Source organism: Ischnura elegans, chromosome X (assembly GCF_921293095.1).
Source record: "Ischnura elegans chromosome X, ioIscEleg1.1, whole genome shotgun sequence".
Classification (NCBI taxonomy): Eukaryota; Metazoa; Arthropoda; class Insecta; order Odonata; family Coenagrionidae; genus Ischnura; species Ischnura elegans.
Genome location: NC_060259.1, coordinates 63,089,014 through 63,107,607, shown reverse-complemented (window position 1 = coordinate 63,107,607; position 18,594 = coordinate 63,089,014). Strand labels below are relative to the sequence as shown.

Below are 18,594 nucleotides of genomic sequence, written 5' to 3'. Positions count from 1 at the left end.
TCAACTCAATTAGGTGTGTACCTTAGAATACTACATGCTTTCATAGCAAAACTCAGTCCAGCAACAAAAAAGAAAAAATCCAGGAAAGAGAGTCGCAACAAGTTTCACTTGAGTTCAAAATAAGTTAAGAGCCTGAACTACATCAGAAGTACACATGTACAAAATGTAAGTTCAAATTTCTCACAATTCATAAATTACAATGAATCAGTAGCACTTAAACCAGTCTAGCCACCAAATAAATATTCGGAAAGGGAGAAAGGTAGTTTCTACAATAAATCATAACAACCATCAGCTATCGACCCTACAGCAACTCACCATTCAAACTTCAACCAGTACATTTCTGACACTGCTAGCACAACATTGTATTAAGATGCCATAGCCTAAAATGTTGGAAGAAAGTTCCTAAAGATCAATGAAGGAAAACTCAATGAGCATCCAAGAGTGAATAATGAGAGAAAAGCCATCGAAGCTGAGATAATTTCTCCCCCAAACCAGAATAAAATTCTAATCCGAAACCTAAGAAATTTTTGCCAAAATTAATTCACACACTTAGCTAAATACTTCCCAATAAAACTATCTCTAAAGATGACCCCAATGTCGAACATATGGCTCATATCAAAAACCTTCACAGCTTACTGATATTCTGGGAAGGTGTGAATATTAATGGCAGTTATTTCTTCAACTCCTCACTAAATAACAACAAATTTATCTTCGAGCAATGAAGTGCAGATAGCCTATCCTTGTAGACAGCAAACTCTGGTAATCATTAGTGACACACAAGTAGTTTAGAGTTCATTGATATTCGCTTAATGTTCACAGCAAGTTTTGACATTGAAGTATGCATAACCTGAAACTGGTGACTTCTCTTGCAAATCACATGACTGGCAGAATGATAGCTTTAGATATGCTATGGAATAGAAGTTGGTAACCAGCTATCTGTAGGCAGTGTGGAGGCTATGAAGCAATTTTAATGCAGCCCAAAGAACCATTAGGTCAGCGGTTCCCAATCTGTTGGTCGCAGGCCTTTCCGAAAGGGGTCGCGAGATGTATACAAATAATACGGTGAACAATGTACTTAAACTTAGACAACCATTTTTAGGGGGCTGCAACTAAAACGTATGGGCTAAAATGGGTCAGGGAAAGAAAAAGTTTAGGGACCGCTGCATTAGGTATTCAATAATTGCAGGTTTTACATTGTAATAAGTATTATGTCAAAGGTTCATAAATTAAATTAACACATTCATTAATTTTATAAATTCTTGTTAAAAAAGTGTGTCCCACAGGAACATACGAACTTGCAAATGTACCCTCCCCCCATAGCAAAAGGTTGCCAACCCTACCTAAAGAAAATACAACTTTATTTTTAACTACTTTAGAAAGTCAAACACATTCCAATGAGCTGAATGAAAAGTTCCAACGACCAGCTGGAGATGTTTCGGTAACAACATTTGTCCGATATTATAGTAAAAACTAAAATACACCACCTACTTCCAAAAAAAGAAATAATTGATTTGGATCAAGAAATACGGCAGACTAGCTAACATTTCTTTCTACATTGAACACTTAATGAACTTGCCCTTTTTAATTTAAACTTTCCTCCACACAACAACCAAAATTCTATGGAAAACTTAGCAATTTTCTAACACAAACAATGAAATTAGGATGGAAGCATTATTTAACTGCCATGAATATTAATTCTAAAATCTGATATCACCGAAAATCATATTTTCACTATCATTCCAAAGTTCACCACTGCACCACACTTAAACAAATATATCCTTAAAATTTACCAAAATACAGGTTCCAAATGAATAGAAGTGAATCTTCACTGTGCTAAACCATCGATACAGAATGATCCTTCTGGCAGACTTAGAGAATATGAGTTACATAGCCATGTTCATTCATTAAAAGGTGTTCTAATAATTAATATACACCTTTACGAGGGTGATTTACTGCCATAAATACATTATACTAGCAGCTTGGAAAACTTTAACATCGCATCATAAAAGCATTTTCCTCATTTTGAAATTCAATCATGAGTTTCAATATATATGCACATAAAAAATGTAAACTTGACCTTTCATATCATTTGGATGTATGAATCTCTACCACAATCCCTGGTACTGAGGGAGGAGCTACTAATACGGAAATAGAAAAATACCACAATATGCAGTTTTAATCGAAATCAAAAATGTACGTCTGCTGAAAAACACGAATAATACCCATTCGCAAGGATAAATAACTCGCAAGTAATGACACCATAACAGCAGTAGCATCCTTTTGTATACCAAATTTTATTTGTTAAATTTCAAGCCATGCAATGTATAAAAAATATTATTTAATGTAACTGTTATCATTCAGTAGGAACAAAAATAATAACAATAAAAACACTCCTGCTACATTGTACTTAATTACATGCAATTAGCTCTAAGTGCTATTTTGGTTAGCTGAATATGAGACACATGATTAAAACTATTTTGCAAAACAAGCATTCTGTAATAATAAATATACACTATTTCCAGCACAAGAATTTTCAAGTATCTTGGTGTAATGTTCCTTTGCTTCACAAAATTCAAGTATAAACACTTACACGGAAAACATCAAATCACTGACCTGATGACAGCATTACATGTTGGCATTATTTTTTATAAAATGTAAGCTTGTAATTTCTTCCAGCAAGAGAAAATGTGAATTATAAAAAAATTTCCATCAAATACTACCAGCATTGTAGCAAGGGAACAACTTCAGTAAAACTCGTGAAGGCCACAGTGATGATATATCCCAAAAGTTATCATTCACGCAAAGCAGACGTAACACCTTCCAAAATTTTTTTCAAGATGAATGTTCCAACTCACTTGGCTGTAAGATTCTAACTTGAATAATTTGAGCATTTAGCTGGAAATAATACCATGAAGGCACATTTCAAGTACATGAGGGATTGAAATTTTTCATAAACATTTTTCATGAGAAAATACTTCTTTTTACAATTTGAAATAATACTCCATTACATATTGTAAGTCAGAGCTAAACTAACTGGCATATCAAAAAACACAAAATTTTGCTCGAGGAAGTGAACCAAATCAACAAGACACAAATTTAACATCTTTATCTAATAGTTTCATACAATTCTTCCCCGATGGCACCCCACATTTGGCATAATTAAACTATCAAAAAATGTGTATCCAAAGCATGTATTAAAACAATATAATTACAAACCACTATTGGGTCAACTATTTAAATGCATAAGCCTTATCTAACAATGTGATCATACACAAGGTCAAACTCATACAGCCTAGCCAATACAATGATATTTCAATTTTCAGTGTCAGACAGCCACCTTGGTTTCTCAAGTAAGTGGATGGACCCCTTCACACTTGCATGGAATGTAATGTAATTTATAGCCATGAAAAAAGCATACACATTGCTTAATTAAAAATAAATGGGAAACTATACATATCCAGAGTATTATAAGGTTCTTTTAATAATTGTAGAAAGCCAGAGTGAAGACAGAGAGTGGAAGTCACCGGCTTCATTCCATGTCTCCATGGAGCCCATCCATATACTTCCCAGGTAGGCCTTTTGGGCTCAATCCAACACTGTGATAAGGGAAAAGGATTCACTTCTTAAAATTTGGATAAGCTTAATGCTCAATGGATATTTTTGCTAACTTATACCATTGAAACAAAAAGTGAACTATTGCATATGGTCATTCTTCTAATTTTATAAATTTAAACATTTTAAAAATAAAAAACAAAAGTATGTAAAAATGACAATGCAAATTTTACGCTAAATGGCAAGCATGGTTTCATTACCCAAAAATTGAGAGCTCCAAAAAAATTGCAAAAAAATAATTTATTCACTCTAACTAATCTACAATGCTGAAAAACTCAGCCAGTCAGCGAATTTTAAAACAATACATTACATCAAGGATTTTTATAAGTCACCATTGCAACTAATCAACACACGAAAATTTAATCAGCATTGAGAACATTTCCACTGAAATTTCGAATAGTACATTCAAGTTTACAATACCCACTGATTTGGAGTTTTGATTCCAAAAACTCGAGCGTTACTCCAATTATAATTTAGAGAATAAATTCTTCGTTAAACAATACGTTCACCCAATGCTATGCAATTCGAAAATATAGATGAATGGTAATTAAAACAATCATTTAAACAAACTGCACTGGAAATTTGCAATACCAAAAAGTAAATAAATGGCAGAAAAATAATGAAAGTAACACATATTAATTAAGAAGATAATAAATATGAAATATGACAACGGATTTGATTCAAGAAAAAACTCAATTACACGGAAGTCCAATGAACACCGATCATGATTGAAACGCAAGATATCGTGTCCACTTGAAAACTTCAAAAGTACTTTCAAAGTATCAGATCGAAAATGCAAAACTTAATAATGAAGCATTACATGTCAGAATGATTTTAGGTAAAAGAAAACAGCTAAAGTTGGCTTTTACTCTCGGGATGTGAAAATTGAATTTGATACGTTCAATTTCAACTGTCAGCTGTTCTAATCTAAGCCACCTATGGGTGACCAAATAAATTACTATGGATCCGTTTGCAGACGGCAATACACGATGATATAATCAAAAAATAAAGATAGGTGACGACAGAAAAGAAGTGCAAAAAATGTAACTAAAATGTGCACAATAATTATTACAATTTGCACGGAAACTGAAAAATTGTCACGCGAGAATCAGCAATAACCAAGAGCATAGCACTGGGCATGCATCTTGTAGCTATTACAATTCAAAATATTTCATTATAGTCCAGCACTCACTACCCTACTGCTTACAACAACAACTGCTCCAAGGCTTAATTCACCACTTTAAGCTTACTTGAACAGCAACAAAACTACATACTATGGAGCCTTTTTTCATCGGCAAGGTCATGTGATTAGCATTGACGATCTACAGCTGGCCTCCAAACACAAACATGAACGACCTTGGCAGGCTGCAGTTACATATTCAACAGACACTTACTATAATGCAAGCATAAGTCCAAAAAATGCAAGCTCAATGGGTGCCTTCTTCATCACTGGGCGACGGAAGAAATTCTTGATAAAACTGCACTCGAACCCTAAGTCAGGAATTGACGTTTTCAAGCCATTGCATACCCCTGATTCTTTCCCTGGTTATATTCTCATCATGAAATAAATCTCTCCATCACGATCACTAAACCGTTGTCAGCCAAATTTCTCATGAGTCACTCAAATTCATGCCACCGATTCTGAAAAATGTGATAGTGCCTAAGAATTTTTGTCACGGGTAACAGTACAAGTATATTTTGGCGGCGACAACCAAAAACTAGTAACCAAACCATTCATACGATTAATAGTCGACAATACGTGTACTTAATACGGCATCGGTACACTGCAGACGTCAATAAAGGCGGCAGTGACCGGCCCAAATAATACCCGGTAGATACAAATATACATGGCAAAATATGGGAAATACGAACTTACCATTATTATATAAAGCCTTTGAATTCCAAATACTTCCAATTCCCCATGACAGCAAACACCTAGTATCACACGCACATAAAACTGTTGTTTTAGTTAAACCCACATCAGTCACGAACCTCCTTGATATTTCTCACGGGGTAGAGTGGCGCAGTAGTCCCGCCCGCTGTTGCAATATGTGTTTTGTATGGTCGTGGAGCTGTACAGTGTAGTCAAATCACTTTCCTCCGCTCCTGTTCCTGCCGAAGCATGCCAATCCTAAACTCCTATACCGCAACGTTATTACGAGTCATTATCCACTCAGCGCGACGGAATACCACTATATTCACTGGGTGGTACATTCTTATTGTGTGCCATTGATTAAAAATCACGTAAAACATTGAAACGGAGACTTAAACAAAAGCACCAATCGGGTACCGAGTGGGCCAATCATCTCATAGGGCGGGGGCATACGGATTGCCCCTAAAACGATGCGCCGTTTTCTATCGCAACGCCGTGGCAGAGAAGAATTTAAAAAGTGGAGAAAATATATCCTTTCCCTTGATGAATTTCAATTAAGTAAGAGGCGATCAAACATTATAAAAGGATAGTTAAAACGATTTATGCCGCCCTAATGTATCACCGTAATAGCCTAAAGGGAAGGGCAAGGACGGCAGTGTGACGCGGGCTCGGAAGTCATGTTCTCACTGTTCTTTAGGTTGGATATGGGTAAAGGAATGGCAAAGCTTTCCGCATAAGCTCCTAAAATTTTGTTAAAGAATATTTTTAAATAATTTTTTTAATTAAATAGTACGCTGAGCTTCGTGGCTTATCTCAATCTTACAGACCATAATGATCATCCTCCTCGCGCCTCAAGTACAATAATCGCTAAGCAATTTTTAAAAAGTTACGAAAAATCGGGGGTCTGATAATATGCCCATTTTCTGCAATCCACGTCCTCACCCTAATAAATCCACCTTGCGGTATTAAGTGGAAAGCTGTCTCACCTCAGCATTAATAAAAGTACAAAAATATTTTCAACTCCAAATTGTGGACACTCGTATTTTACTGACATTTTTCCTTTAAATTTTGGTATAATTTTGATAACGTGAATACATTTACAAAGGGCATTTAAGAGTGAATACAAGTAATTATTTAACGTGAGCAACTTAAGTTGCTTTTAATACCCTATGTACTATGTACGTACTGCCCTTATGTCGGCCATCGTGGTCTTGGTACTATTCCGAGATTCTCTACATCCCAGCTGGAAAATCCCTTGACCGTCACACATCAGCGTAGATTTCAGCGGTCTCAAGATCCGAATCCGATGAGTTGGGGAAAAAAAGGTGTCATCGTATGTGACTGAACTATCTTCTACAGAATTCATTCCCTGGCAGATAAATATTTTTCACAAATTTTAATGCCGCAATTTGGTTTAAACAGATTAGCCGACGAGAGAATTAAGTGGAGAGCTGAGGTAAACCAATCATGGGATTGATGGCTGTTGATGATGATGGTGGAGGTAGATAGTTGAGTAGGTATAGTATCCCTTACGATGAAAGAGCCACAAAAACATTGAAATATCAGACATTTCAAATACATAGTATATACTGATTACACTCCGATGTTTTATGGACTGTAAAATTTAGCCTAATGCTAAACCATTTGCTAAATGGCTATGCCACAAGTGAGAATATAAAGTAAGCAGACATGCAGCACTCATATAAATTCGAAAGTATTCATCGGACAATTTCGGTAATAATTGACGATAATTTCATGAAGAATTAAGAAATATTTTGACAGGATCAATAAGGATCGAACAAATAAATAAATCATGTCGTTCTCATGATTGATTTAACCGCTCCTCTGACTGCTCTGGTTTGATTCGAACCGTGATTGGTTGCTACTTTAGGGGTGAAATTCGTTATTCATTTGAAATCCTCCTGTTGTGCGGTGGGTGGGATGGGTGAAATCGGTGAAATGTTGTTGTGCAGTTGTTGTGGGGGTGTGGGTTGGTGTTTAAGTCTGATATTTGGGCTCGGTCGAAGCGGAATAAGCCCGTGTATTAAGTTTATGTTTGTATAAATTGATTTCTTCATGAAATTCGCAAGACGTTTTGTTCTCAGTCGCCAAAAATTTCCGATTATTTTGGCGGTAATATTTTGATGGTATGTACACTAGTGATTTGAAGTATTATCGTGCATTTTGCGTCTTGAATCATCAGGTAGTGTCTGATAATGTTATTTTCATCGGTAATACTAACATTTTTGTTGCATGAAACCTTAAAATGTACGTATCATAAACGACGCTCGATGTTGGTCTTTGAACTGATGAAATTAGTTTTTGTCAGCCTAATTTAAGGTAATGGCAAAATAGTCTGTTTTTCTACGTTTCTCTGGGTGTTAAAATAAATTTTCTGTGGAGTAAATCTATTCAAATATATTATTTTGATAAATGTAGGGGTTTCTGGGCAAGAAAAAATAATAGATTGCAGCGTTTAGGGATTATGTTTGATATCTACAGCATTTACCATCTCTGGAATTGCATGTGAAGGCAATTGGTATTCTTAGTCAGAGCGAAATTAAATAAATAGCTTTAGCTCTGTGAATGTGTAATCCATAATTCCCTATACCGTGGCATCTTAAAATATTGCAATCGTGTAGGCCGTTGAGAATGTGACAGATCGTTGATTTCTCATTTATCAATCTAATCAAGAGTATTGCAAGAATGTTGAGGAATAATCTAAATCTCAGAAAAAATGAGCTGAGATAGAGAATCGGAAATAGGGAGGTACGGATCACACATATTGCTTGCTTGAATTATTATTACTTATTTAGTTTTATACCACTAGTTTATCAAAATACTTTTAATTAACACCAAAAAAACAATTCATTGGTTTTTTGTGGACATTGTGAAAACGTGATCAGAGTGGACATTGCGTGGTGTCTGTTCTACTATCATTTTAATTTGGTTATGCTCTTTGGCAGGTTGCTTTATAATACTTTCCTGCTTGACTTTAGCAGGAGTTTTGGAAATAATAAATATCCTTAACTTATGTTTTCCGTGTATTTTAAAATACGTGCTTACACTCGCTTGTCTTTCAATCCAATTTTAGTGAGATAGGTTCTATTTCAATTTATATGACTGGAAATTCTGTGTAGATCATTTTAATTTACTGTCATATTTTTGTGTGTCCTTTCCCTCTTCTACTCTCATATTTTCAATACTGTCTCTAGAGTTTCATTGCCATAATTATGGGTAGTGGGGATATGTTTAGAACTTCTTTGTAGCTGTAATTTTAGCTTTATCATGTTTTCCTTCCTGGAGTAAATCGCAAAGTAATATAACCAGCATATATTAGTTTTTCAGGTAGCATTCATTTCCGTAGAAGTAAAAATATTACTATTGAATTAAAAGTTGCAAATATTCAATATAGTCTTATCAAACAAGTGAGACAATTACATGTTCAGGAAAAGATTTCACTTTTGGACTTTTAATCACCAGTACCTTACTGTATCTTGAAGTGTAAATTCCCCTAACTCTTCACTGAAGATTATTTCCAATGGATGTATTAAATCACAAAACCTATCATTTTAATTATCTTCCAGTGAAACAGGGTTCTGTACTTGGTACCTTTCTGTTTCTTATCTTAATTTCTCAATTAATGACCTGCCATATAATCTCTCTGTGGATAGAATGATTTATGCAGCAACACAATGCTAATTCAGGAATGTAACAATATTAGTTAGCAGCTTGTCAAACTAGCATACACTGAGTTTTAAAGTTCTGATTTAAAGCCAATCCTCCTAAATGATACCAAAGCACAACATCTTACATTCTCCCAAAAGATGTTGATGAAATCAATGACCCTGCTAAGTTCTTGGGTTTTAAAATTGATGCTAAATTAATTTGAATTCATTTGTGCTTTTAGTTAGCAAAAGCTTTCAACAACCTTGTTCTTGTTAAGGAAACCTAAAACCTATATTAGCCACGAATACTTGAGATCTGCCTATTTTGTATTCTTGCAGAACATACTAGACGCTTGCACATGAAACAATAGAAATACTGAAACCCCGGAAAAAGTTCGTAAGGATTCTGAGTGGTGCTGTATCCTGTGACTGCTGTAGCCCCATATTACAACAATCTACAGATTCTAACTGTCTATAGTTTTTTTTGTGCTGTGAAGTTTCATGCACTTAAGACAAAAGTTAAGTTGGCCCACGACTCAATAAGCAGTCCACACAATATAAGAAGTGATACAAGATCAAAAAACAATATGTATTGGTATCAGTTATTGCCGGTTGTTTAAAACCTTCAACCAATGGGACAACCTGACAATAAAATTCTTTAATGAGCTGTCAAGTAGTACCAGTGCAGCAAACTGTATATAATTTCAACTTGCCACAGAAAATGGTTATCTGCTCTCCCTCTTTATTCAGTAAATGAGTTTTTTATCTTGATTTTTAGGGTATTGAATTTTGAAAGTATTCTGTATTTTTGTTCGCTTTTGGCAATTAATTTAATCCCTACATTGCAATTGGTGTATTTCAGCATGTAACATAGTCAAATGCACCTCTTTTTTAATGTGTAAATATGTACCGTTAATGACATCCACATGGGGTGATCCATGTTGTGGATGAATAGCAATTAAATAAAAAAGCACCTCTCTTTTGATGAGAAAGATCAACTGTGAATAATGATTAATTCAGGGTACCATGGACTCAGGAAAACTTTGAAATGCAGGAATAATAATTCAATTTTCAAAATGGGAAATTTCTGTGAATAATATCGATGGTCACGGGGAAAACTTGGTTAGTCATTGAAACCAAATTTTACAGGGGAGCTTATCAAATATTGTCATACCTTTACCATAGAGTGAGTATATATATACACTATTGTATTATATTATTATTATACTAAGGGCGGTTTTTTTTAAAAGGTTTAAAAGTTTTTCATCACCACTTTGTTTTATTCATCAATATATCATCATTTTTCTTTCATTTTCATCATTCATTTTTTCCGTTCAGCGTCTTTTCCATCGCCCTTCCACTCGCCGAGGGGAAGGGCCGCCGAAGGGGCTGGTTACCGCAACCTTGGACCCCATCCCTCCGCGCATGTGCCCCCCCCCTCCGAGTGGCGATGCCCTAGTAAGACTCCGCCCTTATTATTGTATTCTTTTCTCTATGGCTCCATCCTCATTTTCAGTATCGTGTCTCCGGATTCTACCTTTTCCACTTCGCGAAGGACACGGCCCTGACACCACATGTCGATGAAAGATTTCATATCACACTTGAATTTGCGGTAAAGATATTCCCTCCTGATTCTGCCTTCGATTCTTTTTTTGAAGTACTCTGCATATTTTGGAGCCATTCTTTCGCCTTTTTCCATTGCCGTAAAACAATGGTAAATACTGGCCTTTGCTTCAGATATAATATAGTTCGCCAGTAAGTCGCATTTTGTAAAGCCGCCCTTCTGAGGGGGGATGCCTTTGTGCAGCTCCAAGGCATTTCTAGTTTTGCACCCCGTGACTTTCGATAGCCACTCTTTCACCATTCTCCACACCTCTCCTGTCTCTCTGCAGTCATAAAGGATGTGCCAGGCCGTGGCACATTCTGCACTCTGATCCCTGTCGTAATCTCGAGCGCGACAGGAAGATGCCGTCCGCTAGGCGGTTGTGTGCTAGCCTCCAGGACACCTCGCCTTCTCTCCGAAGAGTCGGCGCCGTCCAGATTGTATTATATATATATATATATAATATATCATAAAAAACCCTAGGGTGGGCAGTATCAGAACACACAATAAAGAATAGAAACTCACACTCACAAAATAACTAAATTTTCGGTGGCATTACCACCTTCCTCGGAGTTAGGTAAAAGACTGTAGGTAGAGGGTAAAGTATAGCTGAGGGAAGGGAATTTCCCCTTCCCTCAGCTATCCTTTACCCTCTACCTACAGTCTTTTACCTAACTCCGAGGAAGGTGGTAATGCCACCGAAAATTTAGTTATTTTGTGAGTGTGAGTTTCTATTCTTTATTGTGTGTTCTGATACTGCCCACCCTAGGGTTTTTTATGATATTTACCTCGCCGAGGAACCTTTCGAAGTGTATATATAATATATATATATATATATATATAATTCCATCTCCATGCCAAACTGTGTCATCGTCCTGCATTTAACCACACAACAAACGTTCCATCCCTTATTCCCTCTCTGTCTGGGGACACAGAATTTGTAATAATCCCGAAGACCTTCAAAAGTTCCTCTCCAAACTCCACACCTCTCTTCTTCACCGCGGCTACCCCGAAAAACTTTTGATGAATAAAATAAGAAAAAAACCGGCTATTTCCAATAAACCCCGCTCGGACAAACATTGCTCACCTTCTCTGCTCACTACCTACTTTCCTGGTGCTCATGTGCTACAAAACATATTGAAGGATTTGTACCCTATCCTTTCCAAACACAAGTCCACCTCTCAGATTTTCCCTTCCACTCCTCGGATCACATTTAAGACCACGGAATTTAAATACCATATTTAAAGCCACCCGCCCTCTTCAAAAGTCGCAGTCAGTCACTATCTCCACACCCTCTCCTTGCAATCATCCCAGGTGTAAAACCTACAAGATATTCTCTCCACCCCCTTCCTCTTTTCTCCCCAAGCTTAAATGCCTACCGATTTTCCCCTCCACTACTTGTACTTCCACCAACATCATTTACCTTCTTCATTGTAATTTCTGCCCCGCTTTCTATATCGGCCAATGCACTACCCCCCTCAATCTCAGAATCAACAATCATCGCGCCTCCTGTTGTCCATCGTCCCCCCACTCCTCTCTACCAGTTCCTACACATTGTCTGTCACACGACTCCATCTTCAGTCAATGCTACAAAGTATCCATTATTGCCTCCCTCCCTCCCACCGACTCCGCCCTCAACCTCCACACCCTCCAATTGGCTTGCATTTGGCACTTTCAAGCCAGTAGCTTTCCGGGATTGCATGTCGCATCCCACTGTCTATTCCTAACCCCCCCTCCCCATACACCTCTCCCCTTTCCCCTCTTTTCCCTCGTCCAACACCCTTTCCTCACCATTCTTACTTAAGCTGAGGAAGAAGTCAGTAGTGCTTCGAGAGCTTCGAGTTTATTTTTCCAGTGTGAGTGTTTCTTTTTTGTGTCTCTGTTTATTGATATTGACTTAAACTATTTATGTTACATGCCACGTGCATTTCATATTTTCCAAAACATTGTGTTTATATATATTATATATCAGGTTTTCATGAGTTGAGCACTATTTAGGGGAGCGGTATAAATATTTTGAATGTTTAGCAACGTTAAAACATCCATAAAGAAATCATATTTCATGAAAAATGATGCAGTGGAAGGAATGAAATGATTCCATATGAGTAGCGATAGCTAAGTTCTGATGGGAAGAGGTTCCGTTCGTGAACAGTATGAAATAATAATCAGTTTTTATTTCACCGTTCTACATTGATTACAAACTACAATATATCACGCCATTCCATTTGAAAAGAACCACGGAAAAAATAAGTAGAGGATAAGAGCACGAAATTTAGAAAATAAATTGAAGTGGAAGGGGTTAAAGTTATCACTTTTTCCTTGGATGTGTTGCCAAAATACTTTAATCGTTCCATATTGTTTAATCGTTTAATGTTGCCATAAATACTTCAATCGTTCAATTTACTCTGTTGGATTGTGGTTATATATATTAAACGTAACAATTTGCCCTTTCACAAAGTCTTGCAATTTAGGTTTTCTTGTCACAGATCTTCACATTGCATTGTATGCTGTTTACCAAATGCACCAGTGCCTGCAAACATCTTAAAACATTCAGCCAATATAACAAGTTTAGTATTTTCCTATGGACCAAATGCCGTTGCTTACTTAAAGTTGTAGTCTTTTTCGTTGTCTGGAGAGCTAATAGTTTGCTAATCGGTGGTAGTGATTAATGTAAGAAAGTCATTGGCGCTGAATAATAAATATGTAATCCTTTTATTCTAATGTATCTGATTGAAATTTCTTTTCAGAAGAAAATGCTTGTTATTCACTGATGTACCTGCCCTCTCCTTCAAATGGCCATGCAGTAAAGGAATTAAAGTTGAAAGAAAATGAGGGACTTTGTTTCTGAATGGAAAAGAAAATGTGTCTGAATCCAGAAGTTCATAGATACTGTGACAAACTTGGATGCAGGTGTGATCGATGTAGTTTAAGTACATTTGTATTAACTAGTGAAGGGAAGAGAGAGACTTACATGCTGTAAATCTCTGAGCTGCAATGCTTGAATTAATGCTCAATGACAGCTTGTGGACTTCACCTCAAGATAGCTGTGCTAAAATTAGTCATTCATCATGATCTGTTTTTTACTTTTGTGTGATATGTGACATATTTGTGTTTATTTTGCATGCATATTGTGAGCTTATACATTATAGCCAGTTGTGTGTGAAGGGTGTCATAGTGCCTTAGATGACCAAGCACTGGGCTGCTGAGCAGAGGCTCCCAGTTTATTAATCTGGGTAATGCCTCTGGACACCCTTACCTGAAAAATACTCAATGGTGAGATTATGAATGTTGAGTTTCCTGCCAGCTAATTTGGAAAAAATTGAAAGATTTTTTTTATCAAGTCAAAGTTTTTAGCATGGCTTTTTGACTCAACATGATATTACAAATATTTTTTGCTATTTTCCATAGAAGGTACATTCACAAGATTCTTCTGGGGATTGCTACATTCTTTTTGTTCAGTTACCTGTTGCATCCTGGAAGATTTTCTTCTACAGACTATGACTACATTGAAATAGATAATATGAAGAATTTTCTCAGCCCCTCCCCATTACATATTAGTGGTAAACATATGAATAAGACTCAGTTATGCCCCATCATTATTGATAAGGATAAGGATATCATGTCATATCCTCGGAAGACTGTCTCAGAGTCAGAAAAATTAGCTATGCCAACAGATCTTAATATTTTGCCTGGTGGAGTGTGGAAACCTTCCTCCTGTATGTCCAACTTTCAAGTGGCTATTGTCATTCCATATCGGGATAGAGAAAGACAGCTTGATATTTTCCTCTCATACATGCATCCTTTTCTTCAAGCTCAAATGATTGAGTATCGGATAGTGGTGGTGGAACAAACTTCTTTGCACCCATTTAACAGAGCCAAGTTAATGAATATAGGCTTTGCTGAAACAGTGAAAATTTTCCCATATCATTGTTTTATATTTCACGATGTTGATCTCATACCACAGAATCCTAACAATATATATGCATGCACACATCAGCCACGTCATATGTCTTCTAGTCTCAACACTTTCCGCTATAATTTACCATATAAGGATTTATTTGGTGGAGCAGTAGCTATCTTAAAGCGTCAGTTTGAGGAAATAAATGGATTTTCAAATGCTTTTTTTGGATGGGGTGGAGAAGATGATGATTTTAAAAATAGAATTTCTTATAAAGGTTTACAAGTATATCGTTTTTCACCCGATGTGTCAAAGTACGTCATGCTTGCTCACAAGAAAGAGCTTCCAAGTGAATCTCGCTTCCTAAACCTTAAATCCGGAAGAGAGCGTTATGAAACTGATGGATTGAATAATTTACAGTACGATTTACTGAAGTTAGAAAATCGATCTCTCTATACTTGGATGTTGGTAAATATACTTCCTTCTGATACTAATACTGATATTTAGGCTTGGGAGGTTTAGGAAGAAAACTTACTGTTTCAATGTAACAATTATATTTTGTGATATTGTGTGTATGATAATCAAAGGGTCGCCGTAAACATCCTGTATTAAACCCCTCTCTCATGCAAGCAATTTAGCTTTGACAAAAACTGCATGACTATCAAAAACAAAGAACATAATCTCTCTCTTTGCCATCAGAGTTACCCGTCTTAGCACTGTTTAATCTAGCTTTATCTAGCATTTGGCTGGAATAAGTTGTGCTGTAAGTAAGGTTATCTCATAGGGATCAAGGACAAAAAAAGCCACCATGTACTGTCAGTACTGCTGTGCTAGAAAATTGATGTAAAAAGCAGCTGTGAGAGACCCTCATAGCACCACCAACTGGATGTGAAATCTGATGCATGAATACATAGCTCATTGATTTTTTAAAATGATTTGCATTTGTGATTGGAATTGTGATAATTTAAGAAAATTTTGTTGCTCTTATTGGAAGCTATACGTGGAATTTTTTGTCATTATTTTGGTTTGTAGGAGTTGGATTACTGTTCTGATGTAAAATGGATGACTAATATGTACACATGTAATTAATTACTTGTTCAGCGTAATTAATTGACTGCAATTTGTATTGGCTTAAAGTATGTGCAACGAGTGTGGATATTAATACTTAATTCATGTGGTGTCATCCTTATACGATCTGTAATGATATTACCTCTAATTGCCAAAAAATTCTCTACCCTCTTTGTTTAAACTGAGGGAATTTTTCTGTGTTTAATTTTTTATTCTTTTATGAGTTTGAAAATTAAATATTTTTATTTATATGATCAGTTTATTTTTTGATGTGGCATACAATTTGGGAATACAATTGTGATAGGTGACAAATTTAGTATGCTGAAGGTTGAGAGTGTCACCTCATTTTTATGTATTTCTCTTTAATTTAAAAATTTACTTGGATACAATGGAAGCTGAAATTCTTTTTTTTTTAGTAGCCAAATACATGAAATGTAATTGGTATTGCTGAAATTCACGTATGTTGAAACTAGACCTAATCTCAAATACATATACAATGAAAAGGCTTATGCTTTATGCAGGCATGAATAATATTGAAGATTTTTTGCCAATAGTAATTATTGTTTTGAAAGCAATGAATGTCAATTTCTGTTCATCTGAGCTCTGGTTCTTAGGTAAAGTCGATCAGTGAAGTAAGTACATAAGTGCAATCAGAAAAAGTTAATGTGAAGAAAGAAATGAAGCTGTAAGCTAGAGAATATTTTGGAATTCTAAGACAGGCTAATTTATGTCTTAAGAATGAAATTGAAGATGATTCATTTTTGTTTTTCTGTTCAATACATATTCAATATTGATGTAGCGCACATTATTGCCAAATAATTTCCCTCTGTGGAATATTTTGATGTACCTTCCCTCTTTTGAAACTCCACAATAGAGAATAATTCTACTGGTGCTCAAACAAAATCTTTATTTTTCATTTAATGAAAAAGGTAAATGGAATTGAAATTTAGCTGCTATTTTCCTTGAATGCCGTCTTTAGGTATATCGGCTCTTTCATTTTACTGCCTTGGTAACTAATGAACTAGTCTCCTTGAGGCTTTGAGCAGTGTGGAAGTTAAAGGAATCTATCCTGATGTTCTAATCCATTGGCTGCTTCAAAAAATCAGAAACAAAGTAGGCAATTATAATTATTATTATTTAGTTATTGTGTCGATGAAATCATTTGGGAAGTTCTTTTTAGCTTCACCTCTGATATTTATTGAGAACCAATGAGAAAGACAATCGATGCTGGCCAAAATAAAGCAGACCAGAGTAGAAGGGGTACAGGCATTTTCACCAGAGCTTTTTCAAAAAGATAAAGTTAATCCATGAATGAAGGCTGCAGTCTCATAACCCAAACATACTAACTAATCATCAAATAAAGCAAACCATCCATCTAATAATTATGGTGACCTTTTAAGAAGGAAGTTGCAAGGAAAATACTGTTAGACAGAAAATTACGGTGTGGTGATAGAAATTCAAATGTCTTAAAAAATTTTTCAGGGTAATGCCAACACTGGTACTTCCGATGTAGTACTATAAATGTTACAACCACAGGTGATATTTCTTCACTGTTTTCAGTCATCTTAAGATCACCAAGGTGCAGTCAACTTTTTGTCCAGAAGGAGGACATAGAGATTCACTTCGAAAGGGACACTGCTGGTTAAATATTTATCCCAACAATTTGATAACAAAATAGTGGACAGCCAAATAAAACTGCATTGAGAATTTGAGAAGAATAGAAATTCATAACAAATTGGGGAGTGTAAAATCAGGGTTTCATTTTTTGTTCATAAAAAGGCAGTTATGTCTGGTTATATGCTCATTCATAGTTTTCATCCATTGTCTCCAAGATTCGTGTGTGCTTAACATTGATGTTAACAAGAAATCTAAGCTACATTTAATACTTCATTGTTTTTCTGTGACTGACTGCACAGTACCCATAACATGACTGCAAACATACAATCTGAAATGTAAAGTTTATCAGAAATTTGTATTTAAAAACATGCCCAGACAGACAATGTATTAAATGATCCTGTTTATTAAATATTCTGAATTGTATCTTTGAAGTTTTCTTGCTATTAAAGAGGGGTAGAGCTCACACTTAAAATGGTAGTTTAGTGGGAAAGAGATGGAACTTAAGGATTAGCAAGATATGGCATTAGTTATGTAAGAACTTAGTATTTGTTCCAAATAAAAATAATCATGCCCGATTAGTTTTTGTGTTTGACATCCAAGGTACGGCCACTTTCAAAAGTTGCACACAGTAGGAGTGCCCAATCTCCTTAAATAAAACGAAACCCACTTATAAAGAATTTCAGGGAACCATGGTTTTATTTTTTTATAAACAGGATTTCATTACATCCATTATAAAGGATTTTGCCGTCTACGTCACAGGATTGCTGACTGATATTCCGTAAATAGTCTTTATTTAAGCAACAGATCTGTAACATTTAACCATCGGCCCACCCTTTCCATCAAACAGCTATAAAGAGAAGGATTTTAAGATCAACGGTAGAATTATGTGGTGATGACCACGCGTAAGAACTACTGATGATAAGGTAAGGAACGGTTATGTAGCGAAGATGGCCATACTTTCTTTATAAAAGAGGAAGTAATTCTGCAAGGGACCAAAGAATAGTTTCTAATTACAGGGATTACGTATCACCCCTACTCGTTACATGTGGGGAAATTAACATTGGCGATAATATAAAAGTCCAAAGGACCAGGATCTCACCTCATTACAGGTAGGATTTCATTACATGCATGATCGTTATAAGCGAGTTTTAATGTATGCGTCTGTAATTGAGCCTAATGCCATTTTCACCAGTCAATTTGACTGGGGACTTGAATGAAACCAAACTCTTGGTTCAGGATGGGTGGGTTCAAATTA

At 35.9% G+C, this 18,594-nt stretch overlaps 1 protein-coding gene and 1 long non-coding RNA gene across 3 annotated transcripts; one reads left to right on the top strand and one right to left on the bottom strand.

Annotated features, from left to right (window-relative positions):
* Positions 1-2,840: 2,840 nt before the first annotated feature.
* LOC124170758 lies at positions 2,841-5,863 on the bottom strand. Its single transcript, XR_006867579.1, has 2 exons — positions 5,489-5,863; positions 2,841-5,253 (listed from the first exon to the last, which is right to left on the bottom strand). It is a non-coding gene; the product is annotated as an uncharacterized LOC124170758 (long non-coding RNA).
* A 1,600-nt stretch (positions 5,864-7,463) lies between these two features.
* Positions 7,464-17,762, top strand: LOC124170907 (beta-1,4-N-acetylgalactosaminyltransferase bre-4-like). 2 transcript variants are annotated; one of them, XM_046549954.1, is made up of 2 exons: positions 7,464-7,632; positions 13,504-17,762. In XM_046549954.1, the coding sequence occupies exon 2, from the start codon at positions 14,130-14,132 to the stop codon at positions 15,159-15,161; it is 1,032 nt and encodes a 343-aa protein (XP_046405910.1). In that variant the 5' UTR covers positions 7,464-7,632; positions 13,504-14,129; the 3' UTR covers positions 15,162-17,762. The 2 variants fall into 2 exon arrangements, with proteins under 2 accessions (XP_046405910.1, XP_046405911.1); XM_046549955.1 differs by lacking the exon at positions 7,464-7,632 and adding an exon at positions 12,389-13,322.
* The last annotated feature ends 832 nt before the right edge of the window (positions 17,763-18,594 follow it).